Raw genomic sequence first — 22012 nt, 5'->3', positions numbered from 1 at the left:
TTAGATACAAATTTAGGCCAACTTTCAGAGGGGGAAAACACAAACTCTGCCTCTTTGCTGTCAGGGCTTCTTCTAAACCACATGGTGCCAACAAGATAATCTGTAACCAATACAGTTTATTTAAATTTATATGCTGCTTGATTGTAAAAGGTAAAAAGGCAAAGGACCCCTAGATGGTTAAGTCCAGTCAAAGGCAACTATGGGGTTGTGGCGCTCATCTCGCTTTCAGGCCAATGGAGCTGGCATTTGTCCACAGTCAGTTTTCCAGGTCATGTGGCCAGCATGACTAAACTGCTACTGGCGCAACAGAACACTGTGACGGAAACCAAAGCGCATGGAAACGCCATTTACCTTCCCACCGCAGCAGTACATATATATCTACTTGCACTGCCGTGCTTTCGAACTGCTAGCTTGGCAGAAGCTGGGACAGAGCAACGGGAAAGAACTGCTGCTTATGTACATATTAAAACTAAAACAAACATTGTCCGACATTTTAAATAACTCTTTTTCATTCTCTTACTTTCTCTCAAACTTACCATTTATTTAGACAATTTACATGTTGCTTCATTGCAGTGGCCCCTAAGCAGTGTACAAGGAACGGAATACAATATAAATTGGTTTAAACTATTAAATCATAATTCATTTATTATGCCTGCTGGAACAAAGAGTCTTCAGTAGATGCTGGAAGTTGTGATAGGCTTGGCAGCAAATACGATGCTCAGGAGTCACAGTTCAGGAGGTCCAGAGAAGGGCAGGAAATGACAAAGATGCCCAAATAAGCTTCCCACTCCACTGGCCTGAAGGGTGAGAGGTGGTGTTCTTACTCCCAAGACTCTCTCACCTTACAGGAATGTCAAGCTTGCAAGGTTGCACTCCACCAACATTGGGTGGGTCTGCTCTCATCTGCCTTATGGACAATGCTACATTTTCCTGTCGGGTCCCTGCCTCCTCCTTTTCAGTCTCCCCCCCTCAGCTGATCAAAGCCTTCTCCAGTCACCTCTAAGTCTCTCTGCTCCTGAGCAGGTCAGAAGGCAGAGCTGGCATCTCTGGTCCCACTTCTAAAGTGACTGAAGTCAGGGTGGAAAGGGCAGAGCCCCCCTCCTCCAACCCAGCTCCCTGCCATTCAGCCCCCTCCTCCATTTCTTCCTCTTCCTGCTCCTCCTGCATCGCAGCCTGCCAATCCAAGCCTGTGAGGCTCAGGACATAGTCTTGCTGCAGTCCCCACACTGCCATGCTGTTGGCAGGAGAAAGGGCCCTGGGACTCTCAGAGCCCTAGCAATCTTATCAAGTGCCTGGGTGCTACGGTAATGCCATAGATAGCAAAGTTGATGAGCTCCAGATATTGATGAATTGCAACTCCTATGGGACCGACGGATGACGGAGTCCAGTAACATCTGAGGGGTGCCAGGTTGACACTTGCTGCCATTTTTTCAAACCTGGAAGGAGAATCGGAGATCTGAGTAAATGCGACCCGACTCTGAAAATAGGTTCCTGGCTCGTCAGACTCTTTTTATTCTGAAAACATTTTACGGAAATGTTCCAGAAAAAATGAACTTTCATTTTTGTACCAAAACATCAGCGAGAACTGGTTTATCTACTACGGGGCCTTTATGTAACATCTGTCATTATAGCTGGAGAGGGTAGGAAAACAACATTTGCAAAGGATTTAGCCAGAGCAACAGTGGGCTCAGACTGCCCTCTGGTGTTCAAAACAGGGATAAGTGAAAAATGAAATGATCCTCTTAGCAGATACAGTGGTACCTCAGGTTAAGAACTTAATTCGTTCTGGAGGTCTGTTCTTAACCTGAAACTGTTCTTAACCTGAGGTACCACTTTAGCTAATGGGGCCTCCCGCTGCCACCATGCGATTTCTGTTCTCATCCTGAAGCAAAGTTCTTAACCTGAGGTACTATTTCTGGGTTAGCAGAGTCTGTAACCTAAAGCGTACCTAAAGGTACCACTGTATTTTATTCAGAGTTCCTCTAGACATGATTTTTGTTCATAATGATATTGGGGCAGTTACACGCATTCCTGCTGTCATTATTTACAGCTGCAAAAGTGTGTTTTTTTTGGGGGGGTGCTGTATTTCCCTTAGGTCTCTGCTGAAATCCTGCGTACTACAAATCCTTTCATGCTACAAATATTCTGGGGTTGTTTTCTTGTCCCACTTTATTTATTTATTTATTGCATTTACATCCCACCTTCCCCCCCGCAGCTGCTCCTTACATAGTTTTCTCCCCCCTCCTCATTGAATCCCTACAACAACCCTGTGAGGTAGGTTAGTCTGAGAGGCAGCAACTGACTCAAGGTCACTACGCAGTGAGCTTCATGGCCAAGTGGGAATTTGAACCCTGGTCTCCCAGATCCTTGCCTGATGCTCTAACCATTAGGCCACACTGGCTCTTCTTCTATAGTGCCAAAGTACAAGAGAGCCCCTCCAGATTGCAATAATGCAGCAGCATTGGGAAAGCACCGCAGAACATCTAACAAAGCAGAATGGTGTGTTGAGGGTCAAGTATAAATCCAAACACATGGAGAAGGGGGTGCCATCCACAGTGTCACATCTCAAAGCGCAGGGACGAGGCAAGGCAAACGGTTCAAACAAGTTCAGAGGTGATATCAAAACTATCTGCTCCCTCTTGACTTTTTCATTCAACTTCCTATCAAGCTGTTAGACTTTTGCATTCCTGAGATCCCATTATCAATACAGCACATTTAGTATCAAACCAAATCTCAAAATGGGAGAGAACTCCCCTTCCCCCAAATATGTGGGGAATATTATTAGGATGTCTCCCAAACAATGTTCATCAGATGCACATCTAGGGTTGTGCTCTGTGATCTTCCCTGAGCAGTGAAATTTAGGGCATTCTGGCTACCCACCTTCTAGGACTCCCTTCCTAAGAGTTGGTGCCTGGCTGATTCTCTTCCAGCGATGAAGAACTTTCAGCTTCGGGAGACACTTTGGTTCCTGGAGGAGGAGTAGATGAAACAACTTTTATTGGACCTCATGTTTGGTCTGATTCTTTGCTTTCAGAATCTGTTTACAGTTGTTCATTCTAGGATGTTTGTTTTGTAGTGTTGGCTGAATTACTGTAAGCCTCTTTCGGGTCCTGATAAGGCTGGTTAAGCAGCAGGTTGTAGATCAAGGGTGGGGTATCCCAAACTGGGAGGCTGAGTGTGGTTTTCATGGTCTCGTCTGTGGCTGTATCTCCACACTGAGGCTCCAGTCCAAATCATGTCTCAGGAGAGCTATAGCCTGGTGGCCAGGACTCAGGACCCAGGAAGGCTTTCCTATTACAGGTGCCTCGGGTTAAGAACTTAATTTGTTCTGGAGGTCCGATCTTAACCTGGAACTGTTCTTAACCTGAAGCACCACTTTAACTAATGGGGCCTCCCGCTGCTGCTATGCTGCCGGAGCACAATTTTTGTTCTCATCCTGAAGCAAAGTTCTTAACCTGAGGTACTATTTCTGGGTTGGCGGAGTCTGTAACCTGAAGCGTCTGTAACCTTAAGCGTCTGTAACCCGAGGTACCAGTGTATATATTCTGGGTTTAACAAGACATGGGACCCTCACCTGAGCCTTCTCCAGCTGAGGAATCACACACCTCCTCCCCAAGCTAGCAAGCCCCATCTAGACCTGGAAACGATGCCTTATGAGGAACGGCTAAGGGAGCTGGGCATGTTTAGCCTGGAGAAGAGGAGGTTAAAGGGTGATATGATAGCCATGTTCAAATATATAAAAGGATGTCACATAGAGGAGGGAGAAAGGTTGTTTTCCGCTGCTCCAGAGAAGCGGACACGGAGCAATGGATCCAAACTACAAGAAAGAAGATTCCACCTAAACATTAGGAAGAACTTCCTGACAGTAAGAGCTGTTCGACAGTGGAATTTGCTGCCAAGGAGTGTGGTGGAGTCTCCTTCTTTGGAGGTCTTTAAGCAGAGGCTTGACAACCATATGTCAGGAGTGCTCTGATGGTGTTTCCTGCTTGGCAGGGGGTTGGACTCGATGGCCCTTGTGGTCTCTTCCAACTCTATGATTCTATGATTCTAGACTGTGGATTCTTGCCTGTCTTCCCTCAAAACTGACAGCTGTAAGTTCCGGGGTGATACGTCCCATTTTTCCACTTGAGGCAAAACAGGAGGTGCCACCGTGCTCTGCCACACCACCACCAGAGGGACACTCACCACCACTGCCCCTGAGAACTGCCTTGCGTCCCAGACCACTTCCTCACCCACCCCTTGATTGGGATTGAAATTAAAACAGTCTTTTTTTTTTTAACTTCCTCTTCTATTTCTATATTGCTTAATATTTCTTCATTCAATCTCCATCAACATTGTGATCTCACCTCCCCATGTAGGATTACCATTATTGTGATCTGATAAAGGCCTTGGTGATCATTTTTTATTTTACTCTTGACCCTTATTCTTCCCTCCCACCTCCCCCTTTCCTCCTTACCCCTCTCTGTCTCTACCTATCTACTCTCCTTCTTCACTTATTATTATTATTTATTTATTGAATTTATAGACCGCCCTATACCCGAAGGTCTCTGGGCAGTTCACATAAAAGATCAACATAAAAACCACAATATATATAATCAAAATAAATACAACCCAATAACACCCCCCCAAAAAAGCCACATTTTAAAACGGTCTAGGATGTCAATCAGGTCAACCAAAGGCCTGCTTAAAAAGGAACGTTTTTGCCTGGCACCTAAAGGCACCAGGTGAGCTTCCCTGGGGAGCCACTGCAGAGAAGGCCTGTTCTCATGTTGCCATCCTCAGGACCTCTAAAGGAGGAGGCACAAGAGGGCCTTAGAAGATGATCTCAGGGTCCAGGTAGGTTCATATGGAAAGAGGCGGTTCTTGAGGTATTGTGGTTCTGAGCTGTTTTAAGGCTTTATAGGTCAAAACCAGCACTTTGAATTGGGCCCAGAAACTAATTGGTAGCCAGTGCAGTCGGATCAGGATTGGTGTAATATGCTGTCTTGCTCCAGTGAGCAACTGGACCACTGAATTCTGCACTAGCTGAACTTTCCAAACCGTCTTCAGAGGCAGCCCAACGTATAACACATTGCAGTAATCTAACCTTGAGGTTACCAGAGCACAGACACTAGTTAAGCTATCCCTGTCCAGATAGGGATGTAGCTGGGCCACCAGCCGAAGCTGATGAAAGGCACTCTGGGCCACTGAGGCCACCTGAACCTTGAGCGACAGCAAAGGAGTCAGGAACCCCCCCAAGCTACGAACCTGCCCCTTCAGGGGAAGCGTAACCCCATCAAGAGCAGGGGATCTCCCACCCATCTGGTCTAGGGAACCACCCACTAACAGTGCCTCAGACTTTCCTGGATTGAGTTTCAGGTTGTTGGCTCACATTACTGAGGCAAGACACTGGTCCAGCACTTCCACTGCCTCACCTGCAGAAACTGCATTTCCTCTTTCTCCTTCTTCCACCTCCTCTTGTTGACATTCTACTGATTGTCCAAAGTCTTTTTTATATTGTCTCACAAATGATCTGGCTTTCATTACTTCCACACATCCTTGTTTATTTCCTTTACTTACATCATAGGAGCCCACACAACACAAAACACTGTTGCTGCATGTAGGTTTTATTTTGTTTTTTTTAATCTTATATTTTAGAAATGTACATCCATGGGGTTTTTTTCTTTAAATTTTTTTTGGGCCCCCAAGAGAGTGGGGCCCTAAGCTATAGTTTGTTTAGCTTATACGTAAATCCGACACTGCCTCTGGGTATTCCCACTGGAATGAAACCTTTCTCTTCTTGTGTCAAGAATTTGTATTCATCCCTTTAAAAAAAAGAAGTCTTACCGGGATTTCCTTTAAGATGATGATTTTTTGTTCCTGAATTACCAGTCCTTTCCGAAAGTGGGCTTGCAGTTCATTATCCTTGAAATTTCTGGAATTGAATATCACTAGACAGCCACCTGGTAATCTCTTACTTTTTGCACAAGGTGATTTCACTCTGTAAATTTTATCCACTGCTCTGTTGGCATCTTCCTCTTCACTTTCCAGTAAATTTGCTAGATAATGTATAATAATTTCTGATTTGTACATTTGGATGCTCAGGCATGTGAAGTACCAGATTTACATATAAGCTAAAGAAGCTATAGCTTAGGGCCCCACTCTCTTGGGGGTCCCCCAAAAAATTAAAAGAAAAAAACTGGATGTACATTTCCAAAATATTAGATAAAAAACAAATAAAATAAAATGTACATACAGCAACAGGGTTTCGTGTTGTGTAGGCTCCTATGATGTAAGTAATGGGACCCGCCTGCTAGCCTGATCCCTAAAGTATCACTGGTTTGCTCATTTCTGCATGGATTGGTTGCATGGCAACATGTACAAGTGGCTTTAGATACCTATTAGGTCCATAAATTACCATATAGCATATATTCAACACAAAAAAACAGCAACAATTAGTTGTTGACAAAGGACAGCTGGATACATAAAGGGCCCCATTACCCTTCAATAGTAGGGCCTCATCAAACCTAAATCCGGCCCTGGGCATGTGTCATCAGTCATCTTTGCTTTTTGTCAGCTTATTCCTTTGCTCTCTTTCAGTTCTATTGCAATGGTTACTCTCCCTTGTCCTTGAGTGCAGCTGTTGTTTTGCCTAAGTTATTATAGATTATTTCTCCTAACTTTCTCCTTAGGTAGAATTTGGGAACACTCAAACATAAATGATACTGGCCCTTATTAAAATATTGTTCTTTTAAAGCCCAGTTTATCAACTATTTGCAGATTCCATTTACTGTCTCTTTTTTCTTTTACAAAGTTTTTTTTTGTCCTGCTTGCACACAAATAATTTCCAAGTTCTATTAATTTAATTGTCCGTTTTCTCCTCTATGCTTTTATGCACAGAGATGGGGGGTAAGGAAGTTGTCTTGTCTCAGAAAACACAAGGTATCAAATACAGTAGTACCTCGGTTCGCGAATGTAATCCATTCCGGAAAACCGTTCGACTTCCGAAATGTTTGAAAACCGAGGCGCAAAGGGCTGGCTGCAAGTTCAATTGGAAAAATTGGAAAACACGCAGTAGAAGCCGTTTGACTTCTGAGGCGCGTTCAAAGATGGAAGCAATTATTTCTGGGTTTTTGGCATTCGAAAACTGGAATGTTCAGCTTCCGAGACACTCAAAAACTGAGGTACCACTGTAAATCATAAGCGTCTTATTTTTTATTCTTATGTTTCCTCCTTAACGCAAGTCTATCTTCTGAGTTTTGTGCGTCCTCTTTAGACATAAAGAAAAATGGAATGCATGGGGTCTGTTGTTACATTCTAACGGTAATCTTTCCTTTCTCTCATACTTTCTGCTATTTGCTTGTCCTGTTTATGGTTTTTCAACCTTGTAAACTTTTTTGTCCCAGGTGAAGCATGCAGAGGGTATCCAAAGCATCCATTGAGGATCCTAGCCTGTGTGGGTGTGTGTACGCAAATCCGTGGGTGTGAGAGTGTGCCAAACTGGGTCTTTGACTGGATCTAGACACGTCAAAGACATGTTTCAGTTAAACGCGCAGCAAACTTTGTATGAGAAATTGAGTAAAAGCACAAACAGAGCTCCATAGCACCATCCGGTGTCACTTGAGTATCTAAGGTCAGACAGGAATTTTGCACATTTCTAGTGCCATGGCACTCATAAACTCTAGTCATCACCCTTTTGTTTCTTCTGCTTTCCTGGATAGACAGCTACCACCCTATGCAAGCTTATTGGAAGCATTTCCCGCTGTGTATTTTCTGGCTAGATCACACACCATACATATAAAACCCATGACTTCTCACCAAAGAATCCTGGGAATTGTAGTTTAAGGGTACCGGGAACTGTAGTTTGTGACAAGGAAATCCAGCTCCCAGAATTCTTTGGGGAAAGGCATGTACTTTAAATGTGCATTAGATGTACTTTGAGTCTATGGTATGGATCCGCCATCACAGTTCAGAAGAGACCAGCTGAAATCGAGCTAATTATGATTACTTTACTTTCAGGGGCTGTATGATTTACGCAACTGGGTCTAACTCAGTGGTTTTCAACGAGTGGGTCAGGACCCACTAGTGAGTTGCAGTCTGATCCAAGGCAGGTCACGACAGAAGCACTACCACCATGCACATATGTGGTAAAAGATTAAGAAATGGATCCCCCAAATGCATGTTTGAGTTAAAATTATGTCTTGGGTCTGAAAAGGTTGAAGACACCTGATCTGACACACTTCGTGCGTGCAAATCCAGTCCACAAGCCTATTAATAAAACAGGTGTGCGGGAGAAGTGGTGATTGTGTGGATAAATTAATCAAAATTAAAGTGGATATTTTGGAGAACATCTCCCCGGCAGGATGGGATGAGGGTGGGAAGACGGAATCCACAACATCTGGAATGAAAAGCTGCACCCGATTTTCCACCGAAACCTCGCCGGTAACCAGGCGGGAGCGCGGCAGCCACGCCCCGATTCCGTACCGAGTTTGGCGCGCAAAAGCGCATGGAAGCGCAGGGCGGCGTTCCGAAGCAGCGGCGCGTCTGGGGAGCGGGACAAACCGAATTGGCTGCGAGGGGCCTTTGGGAAAGCGGCGGCGGCTCCCCGAGGCCACAGGGCCCTTTCACCTGCCGAAGGGGGGCGGCGCCCTTCCCCTTCTCCCCGCCCCCTCGGCGCCTCCGCCCCGCTCCTTCCCCAGGTAGAGCGTCGTCGAGGGGCGGCGCGCTGGCTCGGGCGCTTCCTCTCCGGCGGCTCCGGGGCGGGGAGGGAAGGCAGCAGAGGGAGGCGCTCCAGCGACCCGGCCGGGAGGTGGTTTTGCCCTCGTGTTGGGCGAGCACGCCTCGCTTCCTTTCCGCCGGCTTCCTTGTTTGACAGTCGAGCGGGGCAATCCGGTCCCTCCCGCCGCTCTCCGCCCCACCCACCTGCCCGCCCGCCCGCCTGCCTGCGCCCTTTTCCCAACGGCGACGCGCAGCCTGAGCGCTGGAGGTGGAGGGTCGGAAACAGATGAGTGGAAGGAAGGCGGGCGCGCGGGAACGGCCTGGCGACTCGCATCGACGGCGCTGAGGCGGCCGAAGGCAGCGCAACTTCCGCGGGGTCGCCGCTAAGTAAGTGTCTGCGCGGCTTGCTCCCTTTCTCTTTGCCCCGTCTGTTGCTGCTGGGGCTGCTTCTTCCACCACCGCCTCCTCCTCCTTTCTCTTTCTCCTTTCCGCTCGCCTGTGTCACTTGCTTCCTCTCTGAAATAGTTTCTTGAGTAGGTGTGAATGGTTTCTTGCCTGGGTCCTCCTTCGCCTTTTTTTGTTCCCGCGCTTCCTCCCCTTTCTCTCTCCCCGCGCACCCGCCCCTGTCCCGACAGTGTGTATTTCTGGCCATGTTGCAAGGCTGCGTCTCCTTCCTCAGCCTGCCTGTTTCCCCGCCGGGGATGAGGTGCTACTAAGGCAGCATGGATGCAGCTTGGAAGTTCCCTCATTTCATCATGCACTTGCCTTGGGCCTTCTCTCTTCCTTGTCACTTGGCTTCTCTTTCCGCCCACCCGCCCCGAAGTTTTATTCCAGTGACAAACCAGCAGATCTCTCCTCCAATTCTTTCTTTCCCCCAACTTTTCTGTAAGTTTGAGCAGTAGGAAACCTCTAGCTATGGATAACGCATGTATGCCATGTTTATTTGCTCAGAAGGTGAAAATAGTTCACAGTGAAAATGTATGCCATATTTATTTACTCAGAAATAGGCTTGATATCTGCATGGTTTACTTCCAAGTAAGTGTACAGAGGGTTTGCAGTGTTGGTTGTGTCCTCGTTCGTTTTATTTCTGATATGTTAAAGTATTTTTTTTATAAGCCAAATATCCTGCTTTCTATCACCATGCAGAAAGGGAAAATAAGTCAAGGTGGCCTTTAGCAGTAAAAAATAAATAAAAACAGAAGCACAACATACATTAGGCCACCATCATGATAAAACGCAAGCGGTAACTATGTTAGTCCATTGCAGCAGACACAGCAAAAAGGTCTGTGGCCTAATTTTGGAGGGGGGGGAGAACAGCAAGGCAATCCTAGCAGAGTCTTGTGGTGCTTTGAAGGCTCATTGCTTCTACAATCCTAGCCATGCCTCCTCAGAAATAAACACTATTGACTGCGGTGGGGCTTATTCCCAGATAGGTGTGCTTATGATTGCAACTTTTTATGAAGCAAGTTTCTGTGAACTAGGGTCCACATCATCAGATGCATAACACAAGGAGCTACCGATTCTAGCAAAAGCAGCAATTCAAAAGGCCAGAACTAAGATAGAGATAAATAGAAATAGCATTTACTTACCTGCAGAAGCGCGGGTGGCGCTGTGGATTAAAGCCTCAGCGCCTAGGACTTGCTGATCATCAGGTTGGTGGTTCGAATCCCCGTGGCGGGGTGCGCTCCCGTCGCTCGGTCCCAGCGCCTGCCAACCTAGCAGTTCGAAAGCACCCTCGGGTGCAAGTAGATAAATAGGGACCGCTTACTAGCGGGAAGGTAAACGGCGTTCCGTGTGCTGCGCTGGCTCGCCAGATGCAGCTTGTCACGCTGGCCACGTGACCCGGAAGTGTCTGCGGACAGCGCTGGCTCCCGGCCTCTAGAGTGAGATGAGTGCACAACCCTAGAGTCTGTCAAGACTGGCCCGTACGGGCAGGGGTACCTTTACCTTTACCTGCAGAAGATTAGTTTTTTCATGTACAGACTTTTTAAAAAGTCTGCAATGCAGGAATCTTTTCCCCAATGTGGGGCTCAAACCTATGACCCTGAAATTAGAGTCTCATGGCCCATCAAAAATCCCAAAGTTGTATACTCATGAGAAGGTCATGGACACATCCAATTGTATGCATGGTCCTTTCCTTGCAATTGGGGGCCTTGATTAGCCAGTGTTTCCCATTGCATGGCAGAGCCCTTTGTGCATAGGACCCTTTCTTCTTAATGTTTTACATGGCATTGCAGAGGGCTGTGCTAATCAGGGGTGCTCTCCCCCCACACACATTCTCAGTGTACAAGAAAAAAATTTGACCACTTATCTGCTGCATCCAGTGCCAGATAACTGCATAGGATTACAGCCTATTAAGTAGAGTGGGTTGGTGCTATTGCACTGCAAAGTATAGGTTGAGTCATTGAAGCATCCATTTAAAGTAGATACTCAAAGAATCCTGGGAATTATAGTTTACCCCACATACAGAGCTACAGCTCCCACTAACTACAGTTCCCAGGATTCTTGGGGTTGGGGATAATGTGCTTTATATGTATGGTATGTATGCGGCTGAAGATGTGTAGCCATGATTGTCAGATGCATTATTTACAAACTCATGGGAAAGTCTTTTGTGGAAAAGGGCAGTCATGGTAGAGACATGAGTGTGCAAATTTGCTTCCTTTATATTGGCATTCTTTATGTTGGCACAAATCTGCATCCATTATATCTAGTGGTTAGACGTTATAATGCTATTGCAAATATTGCACAACTTAGTACATTAGGCTGATATCACAAGTAATACCTCTGTAATGATGGTGCATTCTAAACCTTACCCAGTTGGGGTTAGGCATATCTCGCTTTGTGGTGAATGTGTGTTTTTGCACTAGGGTGGAATGACTATGAATTACAACTCATCAGTTCTGTTATCTGCTGCTTGAAGATTACAGATGTTTATCATGCTGCATACCACTGTTGTCGGTGCCAAGACCGTATGTGTTACTGCAAACACTGCCTTGTCAATGGTCACTGCAATTGATTTTCTTATACATAATTATATCTGATCTTTTAGCATTTGGTTTGACCTCATTCCTCTCTGTTCCCATCCCACCCAACTGTGGGTGTATCACACATGCCTGACAAGTTAGAATTATGCTTCATGCATTTGAAGTGGACTCTGGTCCTTGGAAGGTTATCGCAAAAAATTGCTCTTGCCTTTCAGGTGGTATAATACTGTCTTCTTTTCTAAAACAGGTATCACCAGCCCAGTGTCTGCAGATACAGTGGTACCTCGAGTTACAAACGCCTCAGGTTACAAACACTTCAGGTTACATACTCCGCTAACCTGAAAGAGTTACCTCGAGTTGAGAACTTTGCCCCAGGATGAGAACGGAAATCGTGTGCCAGCGGCAGCAAGAGGCCCCATTAGCGAAAGCACGCCTCTAGTTAAGAACAGTTTCAGGTTAAGAATGGACCTCCGGAACGAATTAAGTTCGTAACTAGACGTACCACTGTACTGGCTTTCACTGGTGCCCCACAATCTGAGCTTATTTTGTGACTTGTACCCTCACAGTCTCTCAAAATTCAAAATGGGTCCCCTGGTCCAAAAAGGTTAGCAACCTCCTGTCCTGAAGAAATTGTAGAAATCTGAGTTTTCCACTAACAAGGCACTGAATCCTGCCCACTGTACTTCTTGTTCCTGTGAATAGCCTGGCTGCTGCATTCTGCACTAGCTGCAGCTTCTAGACCCGATACAAGGGCAGCTCCACATGAAGCACATTACAGTACAGTAATCAAGCCTTGAGGTTAGCAATACATGTAGTGGTCAGGCTTTTGTGCTTCAGGAATGGCCACAGCTGAAATATCAGCCCGAGTTACAGAGATTAGAGATACAGCTACTTTAGCTTGTTAAATTACTTGTGTTGTTTACATCTTCCTTTATGTGAGCTTGTAGACTTGGGGTTTTTAACAGCTTTTTAATGGGGGGCTTCAAGAACTCTTACAGGGAATTTCCTAAATGTGTTATTGAAAGCAGAAACTGCAGTTTGGCAAATGGTGCAAGTCTGTGAGTTCCAAAATACACCATTTATCCTTGTTGTTTATTGCAGTTTCACTTAAATATCCTAAGAAAGCGCTTACTAGAGTCTTTCCTGCATATGATCATTGATCTTCAATGTCACCTAATAATATTTCTTAGTCTTTGGACAAGGCCAGTGAACTTAAATAAAATCTGCCTTTGAACCATTGATCTTCAGCAGTAAAACCAGTATTAACCTAAAATAGATTATTAAGATGCTGCTGTAACGTCTTGTTGCTGAAGTATCTTGTACTGAGATGCTGTAAGGCTGTAAATGTTCATTTTTGTGTGATGAGAGAGTCATGCCCGAGATCACCAAATGAAACTTGGTGAGATGACTACATCTGATTTGATATTATGGCTTTCGCATTCTACAGTGCCTGGAAAATGAACTCATAGCAGTAAAGTGTGGGTTGTGATGCAGCGGAAAACTCCCTTCCTGCCATCTGGCCAGGAACTCTGCCTTGCTGTTTTGTGTATGTGTGTGTTTAACAGATCATTTGCCTGGGATGTGCCTAGTAGAAGCTGAAACCTAGATGGATACACTGTATTTACTCTGGAGATGTAAGTCCTGAATGTTCATGATTCTATGTGTTGGACTAGGCCAGTGTTTCCCAAACTTGGGTCTTCCAGCTGTTTTTGGACTACAACTCCCATCATCTCTAGCTAGCAGGACCAGTGTTCAGGGGTGATGGGAATTGTAGTCCAAAAACAGCTGGAGACCCAAGTTTGGGAAACACTGGGCTAGGCCTTGCGGGAGACCAGGGTTCAAACATCTATCCAGTCATGAAGCTCACTGGATGACCTTCAGCCAGTCAGCCTAATTTGCCTCACAGGGTTGTTGTGTGGGGATTAAATTAGGAGGGGAGAAACTCTGTATGCTATCTTGAGCTCCTTGGAGAAAAAGGTGGTATAGAAATGCAATACAGTGGTACCTCGGGTTAAGTACTTAATTTGTTCCGGAGGTCCGTTCTTAACCTGAAACTGTTCTTAACCTGAAGCACCGCTTTAGCTAATGGGGCCTCCTGCTACCGCCGCGCCGCTGGAGCCCGATTTTTGTTCTTATCCTGAAGCAAAGTTCTTAACCTGAAGCACTATTTCTGGCTTAGTAGAGTGTGTAACCTCAAGCGTATGTAACCTGAGGTATCACTGTAAATAAAAAATACTGGATTGTTGGCAAGATTGAGAGAATGCTGTTCAAAAGTGATATGAACAGTTTTAAAGTTCTCTATAAATACTTACTACCTGCTAACTCTCGCATACAAAATGGTCCTTAGCTCTCAAAAAAAATTGAGAAATGACTCTAAGAATGAGGACCAGGAAGAGTGCAGAACAGTGGCTTCCATCACCCATGAGCTCTTACTAAAAGTAATGCTTCAGGGCCTAAGCTGTGTATAGCAGCTACAGTGGTTTCTTCCATTTGGTCAAACAGCACTTTTGATGGGTGCTATCTGTGAATTCCGTTGATTATAAGGCTTGTGGCTTACACCCACTGCTTAATGACCAAACGGCTTCTACTGGGTTCCATATAAATAGAAACCTATAATGAGCAATTAATATAAGGCTATTAAATGATGCTGAATCATAAGTGCTTCTGCTTGGTGAGGCTTTAACCTACTCATCAGCCCAAGCCCTTTCTGTTTTTTCCAGAGCTGTGGAGGAAACTGTTGCTTTCGGTTTACTTGGGCATGTTGTGAAACTGGTAGAAAAGTCATCTTGTCTTTGAGATCTCATTTGTCTTGAGCGTTCTGGGAATAATACCGTAATGCTTTTACTTCATTTTTAGAAAACCACTCCCCTTTTAATTTTCCCTTGTAACTTAGACATCATTGGTCTGTTTGCCATATTAATTTTTAAATGGCCCAAACAACGTTCTGCAGAATTGTTACATCTGACAAAGTGGGCCCTAGTTTAATGTATGAAAGATGTGCTCAGTGTGCCACAAAAAATGTCTTTTTTTTTATTCTGCAGTGTTTTTCTTGCCTACTGATTCTGAGTTATTAGAGAGGGTTTAAATAACTTTCTCTGTTGCACCACATACCTTAGGAAGAGCAAACCATGACCCCCCCTTTTCTTGCAAAGTCTAACTTCCCACTTTGTATTAAAAACATATGAACATGCCAGCTAGTTCTCTGTTTTCCCATTCTATGTGATTGCATTGAGGAAGAAGTTGTGTGTAGGGTATTTACCAAAGAGGGAAGACAATGCAACACTTATATCTTAAAGCAGGGGTAGAGAACCCCCATCAGCCCTAGCATATGTTCAGGGACAAGGGAAGTTATAGTCCAGCAACATCTGGAAGACCACAGATGTTCACCACCTGTGTCTTAAAGGCTTTTGGATCTCATTAGGATAGTGGCAGGGTTTGCCACTGTTTTCAGAGAAATGTCCTAAGTTACTCTGTAGTGTTTGCATGTTACCTATAAATGATGTGAATGCCTTGTAGCTCGGAGAAGACCAATGAAGAAAAACTTCCTTGTGGTGCCAAATGATTCCTCCATTTTCCTATTTGCTCAGATAAGATCAGTATCTTGTGCACAAAAGCTCAAAGAAAGAATGAAGCTGACAAGATTCCTGTTTTGTGTAGTATTTCCTGCTGTTTTTCATACATGCATAAAAAGGAGCAAATATAGAAAACTCTCCAAAAATTCACATATCCTGGTTTTTTTAGCCCCAGCTAAGTAGCAGACAGTGTTTATTAAAACAAAAACAAAAAAATGTATTATATTTTTGTCCCACCCTTTCTCTAGAATGCTCAGGACATGATCAGTCAGGCTCCAGTTCCTCCCTGCCCCCGATGACTCTATCTCCCATCAGTTCCAGGCAGCATGGTCAATAATCAGAGATTATGGCAATTGTATTGGAACATCTGGAGGGCCCATAGTTGGGTAAGATTACCATTCATGGTTCTTTCCCGCCCTGGGGAGACTTCAAAGAAGTGTGTCTAGCCCAAGGTCACCCAGCAGCTGCATGTGGAGGAGCGGAGACGCGAACCCGGTTCACCAGATTACGAGTCTACCACTCTTAACCACTACACCATAACATTAAAACTTCACAAAACACTGACTAGTGAAAACAACTCAAAAGTTTTTTTAGAATGAAAAGGTCCCCAGCTAAACGCAGTCTGATAAGTGGGCTTCAAAGATGAGTTGCTGTGTTTCCTTCAGCACTTGGTCAGTTATGCCATCTTTTCCAGTCTGGCCAGAATCTGTGGTCCCAGCAAAGGAGCTGAAACAAATGAGGAGATGACCAGAGGGAGAGCCCAGTTTGCCAGACACCCAGCATGATAGAACCAATCTTGATCGTGCAATAGAATTCTACCCATTTAATGTGTGTTGCAATGTTGCTTTCCTAACTGGTTTTTGCAGCTTTTCTGAAAGTCTGTCAGCGCAAAAACGCCTCCCTTCCTGGGAAGTCAGGCACTGTGCTGGCAGCCTCATCTTGTTAGTGACAGGAAGCTGACTCTGCACAGACCTGTCATTGTGCAAGCTGAATATCCTGGGAGCAGGCAAAGACAAAATGCCCATTTCCAGCAAGGCTGTGGACATCTGTGCATTCGGGTCTACGTTCTTGACAAGGAAACATTGCCTATCTGATGATCAAATCTGCATCTTAACAGTAGAAAAGCATATAGCAGGAAATTTCTTAGGAGATGAGGGGGAATCTACACCAGCTTAAAGTTTCTAAGACTGGCTCGTCAGTAGACCAGTTTCAACACAAACCGTGCCTGCCCTGGAAGAATACGCATGTAAAAAATCTGAGCATAAGATATCTGTGGATGTTTTTCTTTCAGAAAAATGCATGAGGAGAGTGGGGGCAGAAGTCTAGTGTTTGCTTATTACAATATGCATTCTTGTGTGATGTTTGACACCTAGCGTATACAGTGGTACCTCGGGTTACATACGCTTCAGGTTACATACGCTTCAAGTTACAGACTCCGCTAACCCAGAAATAGTGCTTCAGGTTAAGAACTTTGCTTCAGGTTGAGAACAGAAATCGTGCTCCGGCGGCAGCTGGAGGCCCCATTAGCTAAAGTGGTGCTTCAGGTTAAGAACAGTTTCAGGTTAAGTACAGACCTCCGGAACGAATTAAGTACTTAATCCGAGGTACCACTGTATATCTTGAGTTTCTAACACTGCTTCAGCTTCGAGCTGCAAAGCAGGCATGGCAAAGATGTCTTCTACGGGCCATTCTGTTAGGAGGAAAAAATGCGGGAAATTGCCTTGGTGCTTGCTTAGCCTTGCCAACTGTTTCACAGCCTTGCGATTCTGTGAACAACATGTATTAATGGAAGTTTTGGATGTGGTTGCCCTCTTTCTTTTTCCTCTTCTTCTTCCCAGAGCCATGCAACAGCTGCTGGACTCCCACCCTGAATCCCCGGCAGGCTCTTGCATCTGCCTTCTTGCTTTCCAAAGGGTGGGTGTTCGCTGACATTCTCCTGTCAGATCAGGAACTTTCCCCCTACACAGCTGTGTTTTTAAATTGTGTTCAGCGGCTGGTGGAAGAATCCTGCAAACTTCATAAGCAAGTGCTACAGAGGGTATGGTATGTTCAGATGCCTTTTGGGGGAAATTCTCTTCATTTGCTTCCGCTCTCCGCTTAGAAGAGTGTGAATAATTACAGCGGAAACGTTTGTAATGGCTTTTCCATAATGTATGGCTGGTCTCATATCTGGAAGCAAACGATCCACAGTGTAACCTGACCCCCCCCCCCCAACATTGCAGGTGGGGGGCAGTGACAACTGTATTCTGTTTCTAGAAGTGAAACTAGCTGTGGTGGGGGATGGAGAGCAAAGGAAGGCATGTTGCTCCATAATGGAGAAAAATGTCCGAACAAGGTTCTCCTATATACACACACACACACATTATTCCTAGTTATGTATACTGTTGGGTTAGTGGTAGAAGGATGTAAAGTGGTATAGCTAAGAAGAAACTATGAATGTGCTTCCATTTTATATCCAATGTATTTAGTATTTTAAGGGTTCCTCCAAACCTGAAACTTAAATAAGCACAAGTACAGTGGTACCTCAGGTTATGGACTCTTCAGGTTACAGACTCTGCTAACCCAGAAATAGTACCTCGGGTTAAGAACTTTGCTTCAGGATGAGAACAGAAATCGCAAGGAGGCGGTGCGGCGGCAGCAGCGGGAGGCCCCATTAGCTAAAGTGGTACCTCAGGTTAAGAACAGTTTCAGGTTAAGAACGGACCTCCGGAACGAATTAAGTTCTTAACCCGAGGTACCACTGTACTGAGAATTCTGAATTTGAAAAGCTTCTGTTAAATATTCAGTTATATTTCTTTTTGAGAGCTGTTATTGCAGTTGAAATGCATCTGACTAAATTTCACATGAAACTTGCACATAGATCTACTTGACTGTGTTCAGATAATTCTTGGCCTCTCTTCCGCCTTGCTTCCTGTAAGCTTCCCCTTTTCCTGTCCAAGAGAAACTCGCCACCACAGCCTGCAGCATATTCATCCTACATGCACAGAGCTAACTTAGTCCCAGCTTTCCATGCCTACCTGCTTCTACTGCTAGCACCTGAAAGTCTGAAAAAGGAGAGGCTCCTGTTCTGACCTGAAAGGGTCCAACTTTTCTTATTAGGCCTCACTAACTGAATGATGTTGGCTTAGGTGGAGGGAGGAAGACAGGAGAGGTGTAGATTCATAATGACTGAGATTCTCCAATAGACATCAAGACACCTTCCAGTGCAAACCTAACCATAGTCTGCTCAGAAACAAGTCCTACTGAATACAATGGGACTTATTCCCAGGTAAGTAATCTTAGGACTGCAGGCTTTGTTATTAGGAAAGTTTAGAATACCTCCATGTTTAAGGGTTGATATGCATGGTCTTGTTCTGCGTTTATAACAACTTTGAACTAATACCGTACCCCAGAGGGATTTGTGGGGACTTGGCCCCCTCAGGGAGATTTCAGGGTCCTTTCTTGAACTTTGAGGGATTTTTTAAAAATGCAAGCATTCAGCCTGTTTACTTGTGTGGCGATAGAAGGAAAAGCAGTAGTCGATATCCTACATCTTCCCCCACCCCACCCCCCCAGTCTTCCGGCCAGTGGATAAAATGTGATATTTTTATCTTACAGTTAAACCTCGGTTCCCGAATGCCTCTGTTACCGTACGTTTTGGCTCCTGAATGCCAAAAATCTGGAAGTAAATGTTCCGGTGTCTGAACGTTTTCCAAAACCCGAGTGTATGACGCAGCTTCTGCTTGAGTGCAGGAAGCTCTTGCAACCAATCAGAAGCCGCGCCTCGGTTGTTGAACGTTTCGGAAGTCGAACGGTTTTCCGGAATGGATTATGTTCGACAACCGAGGTTTGACTGTACAGTGGTACCTCGGGTTAAGAACTTAATTCGTTCCGGAGGTCCGCTCTTAACCTGAAACTGTTCTTAACCTGAGGTACCACTTTAGTTAATGGGGCCTCCCGCGCCACCGCAGAACGATTTCTGTTCTCATCCTGAAGCAAAGTTATTAACCCAAGGTACTATTTCTGGGTTAGTGGAGTCTGTAACCTGAAGCATCTGTAACCTGAAGCATCTGTAACCCGAGGTACCACTGTATTAGTATTCAGTACAATCAACTTTTTCAAATATATAAACCTGTTAATCTATCCCTAGAAAAGTTCTGGCTGTTTTGCATGGGTTCACACCCATCCACTCACTATGTCCATAAGAGCATAAGAAGAACCCTGCTGGATCAGGTGAATGGCCCATCTAGTCCAGCATCCTGTTTTCATGGGGGCAGACCAGGTGTCTGGTGTTCATGCAAGCAGGACTTAAGCGCAGCAGCACTGCCCACCTGCAATTCCCAGAAACTGGTATTCAAAGAGCTCCAACAGTTTAGGTAGACCACAGCCGTCCTGGCTAGCAGCTGCTGATAATCTTTGTTGAATCCTTTTTTAAAGCCACACAAGACACCACAGCCTCTGCAGTAGTGAGTTCCATAGTTAAACTCCATGAAGAAGTACTCGGTGACCTCCCCCCACAAAGAAGTATGTATGTGCTCCCAAGCCACAAAAGTTCTGGTTGCAGGCTTGGCCCGACTTCTGAGACTGCAGCTGCTGAGCAGCTGGTCAGCACAGATCTTCTCACAGTGTGAGCTGTGGTATGACTGGTTGTGTGCCTTGAAGCCTACCAGCTTCTTCTTCGTTGCAAGGAGCGGGACAAAGAGAGCCTTGGTCTCTGTCTGGTTTTTGTACTATACTGGTTTAAGAGAAAGTGCCAGATTTAAGTTGGCAGTCCTGTGCACACTTAGCTGGGAGTAAGACCCATTGAAATCAATAGGATTGACATTTCAGTGGATGCATATAGGACTGCTCTGTAAACAACAGCAACAAGTGTTTCTCCAGTCAAAAGCATGCCATTGAATTTTATTGATTCCGTCCCGTTCTGAGACACGCAGCAAGAATGGGAAAGAACACATGTTGTGCGAGGGAAACATAATTGTCAAACCAGAAGCATTGGCAGGTGGCCCGGAAACAAGTGTGATATTGGATACTTTTGACATATTAGATTTCTGCTGTTGTGGCTGGAGTTGAGGTGCAGCCTGAAGCCAAAAGGACTGGCCTTGCTCCTCTTCCTTATTGGATGTGTAGAAAAGTAAAAGTTGGCTGCAGAGCCAACCCTAGTTCACTAGAGAAAAGTGCCCATGATGAAGGCCAGTAACTTGGTGGGTAGAGCACCTGCCCTTTCCGTCCAAAAGGTCCCTGGCATTTCCAGTCAGGATGAGCCATTGCCAGTCAGTGTAGACAATATTCAGCTAAAACAGGGTTTCCCAAACTTGGGTCTGTTGTTGGTCTACAACTCCCATCATCCCTAGCTAGCAGGACTCTGGTCAGGGATTATGAGAATCGTAGTCCAAAAACAGCTGGAGACCCAAGTTTGGGAAACCCCAAACTAGACAGATTGCTGGTCTGGTTTGGTATAAGGCAACTGCCTATGTCTGCAATCCGATTGGGCTCTTCGGAGTTTGTGGTTTGGGTGCCCCTTTGAGGGAGTTAAATAGGTCACTGCTGGGACTGTTTTTAATGCTCCAGCACTTTGGCCAGATTTGCACCAGTGTGGCAAGTGTAGGTTGAGCTGTGGGATTGTGTTGAAATTGTTGGGATGTGCACTGATCGGAAACAAAGCAGTATGTCCACCCCAAAGCATTTGCAGGTGCAAACAGTATTGGAAGTGGGATGTGTCTAACCTCCCCGATACTGTCAAGACCACAAACCATCACAAATGCACAATAAAAAGGATATCTGGAGGACTCCTATGTTCCTGTACTGCCTCTGGCAGTTGGCAGCTGAGCTCTTGCTCTTGTGGTTCAGGCACCTCTTCTCACTACTCCAAATATCACTGAGCCAGGAACATTGGGGGTCATGTGGTGCATGTTCGTCCTCAACTGTCTGGGCATAACTTGCTCAGTCAAACACTTTTTTTTTTATGTGGTTGTTGGTGCTGGGGGATTATTTGAGATTATCTCTGTAATTCATAGGCTGGCATGAGTGTGACCTTATTATATTGGCTCTGACATGAGTGTGACCTTATTTTATTAGCTCTTGGCTAAGCATTGTCATGTGCTATCTGTAAATCTGACCAGCTCTGATTTGCTTGCCTCTGCTGGAACAGCCTGCTTTTTAAATCTGGGCAGGAAGTGAAAGCTGCTATACAGTATGAAGTTGTGCCATTTTCATGGAAAATATACCCTTTGAAGAATAGTGTTGTCAGACCCATTTTTCTCTACACCCACTCTCTTTTTCTGTAATGGTTAAATCTTGCCACACAGGCTCCTTCTCTTCTTTTTTTTATAAAAATTTTATAAAGATTTTTACATTACAAAATAGAAAAAGAAAAAAGTAAACATACAAAATAAAAGTAGTTAAAAACAATCAATCTTTTCATCACAATATTTTTCATTTACTTGTTTCTCGGACCTCCTTATACCTCCCTTTTTTGTATTCCAGTTCAAATTATTAGCTCAGCAGTTTCTTTCCCTCTTTATTCTACCCAGATCTTTAATCTTAAATTATTATATCCTTGAATTTGTACTTATAAACAACCATTTTTTCATATTCTTTTATACCATTACAGCTAGAAACCACTTAAATTCTATCCGACATCATTCAACATTCATTAATTTTACAATATTTCTGTAAATAGTCCTTAAATTTCTTCCAGTCTTCTTCCACTGACTCTTCTCCCTGGTCTCGGATCCTGCCAGTCATTTCCGCCAATTCCATGTAGTCCATCACCTTCATCTG

At 44.8% G+C, this 22012-nt stretch overlaps 2 protein-coding genes across 2 annotated transcripts in view; one reads left to right on the top strand and one right to left on the bottom strand.

Moving 5' to 3' along the window:
• Positions 1 to 804: 804 nt before the first annotated feature.
• LOC128403584 (eukaryotic translation initiation factor 3 subunit A-like) lies at positions 805 to 9349 on the bottom strand. Its single transcript, XM_053368485.1, has 4 exons — positions 9030 to 9349; positions 8464 to 8959; positions 2881 to 2968; positions 805 to 1436 (listed from the first exon to the last, which is right to left on the bottom strand). Exons 1-4 carry the CDS (start codon positions 9347 to 9349, stop codon positions 1360 to 1362), a joined length of 981 nt encoding a protein of 326 aa, XP_053224460.1. The 3' UTR covers positions 805 to 1359.
• RHBDF2 (rhomboid 5 homolog 2) overlaps positions 8853 to 22012 on the top strand; it is a 62559-nt gene continuing 49399 nt past the window's right edge. The window contains exon 1 of the mRNA XM_053376018.1: positions 8853 to 9084. The gene's annotated coding sequence lies outside the window, so the exon portion shown is untranslated. The remainder of the gene's footprint in view (positions 9085 to 22012) is intronic.

Source organism: Podarcis raffonei, chromosome 2, assembly GCF_027172205.1.
Source record: "Podarcis raffonei isolate rPodRaf1 chromosome 2, rPodRaf1.pri, whole genome shotgun sequence".
NCBI classification, from domain to species: domain Eukaryota; kingdom Metazoa; phylum Chordata; class Lepidosauria; order Squamata; family Lacertidae; genus Podarcis; species Podarcis raffonei.
This window is presented reverse-complemented; position numbering and strand designations above follow the sequence as displayed.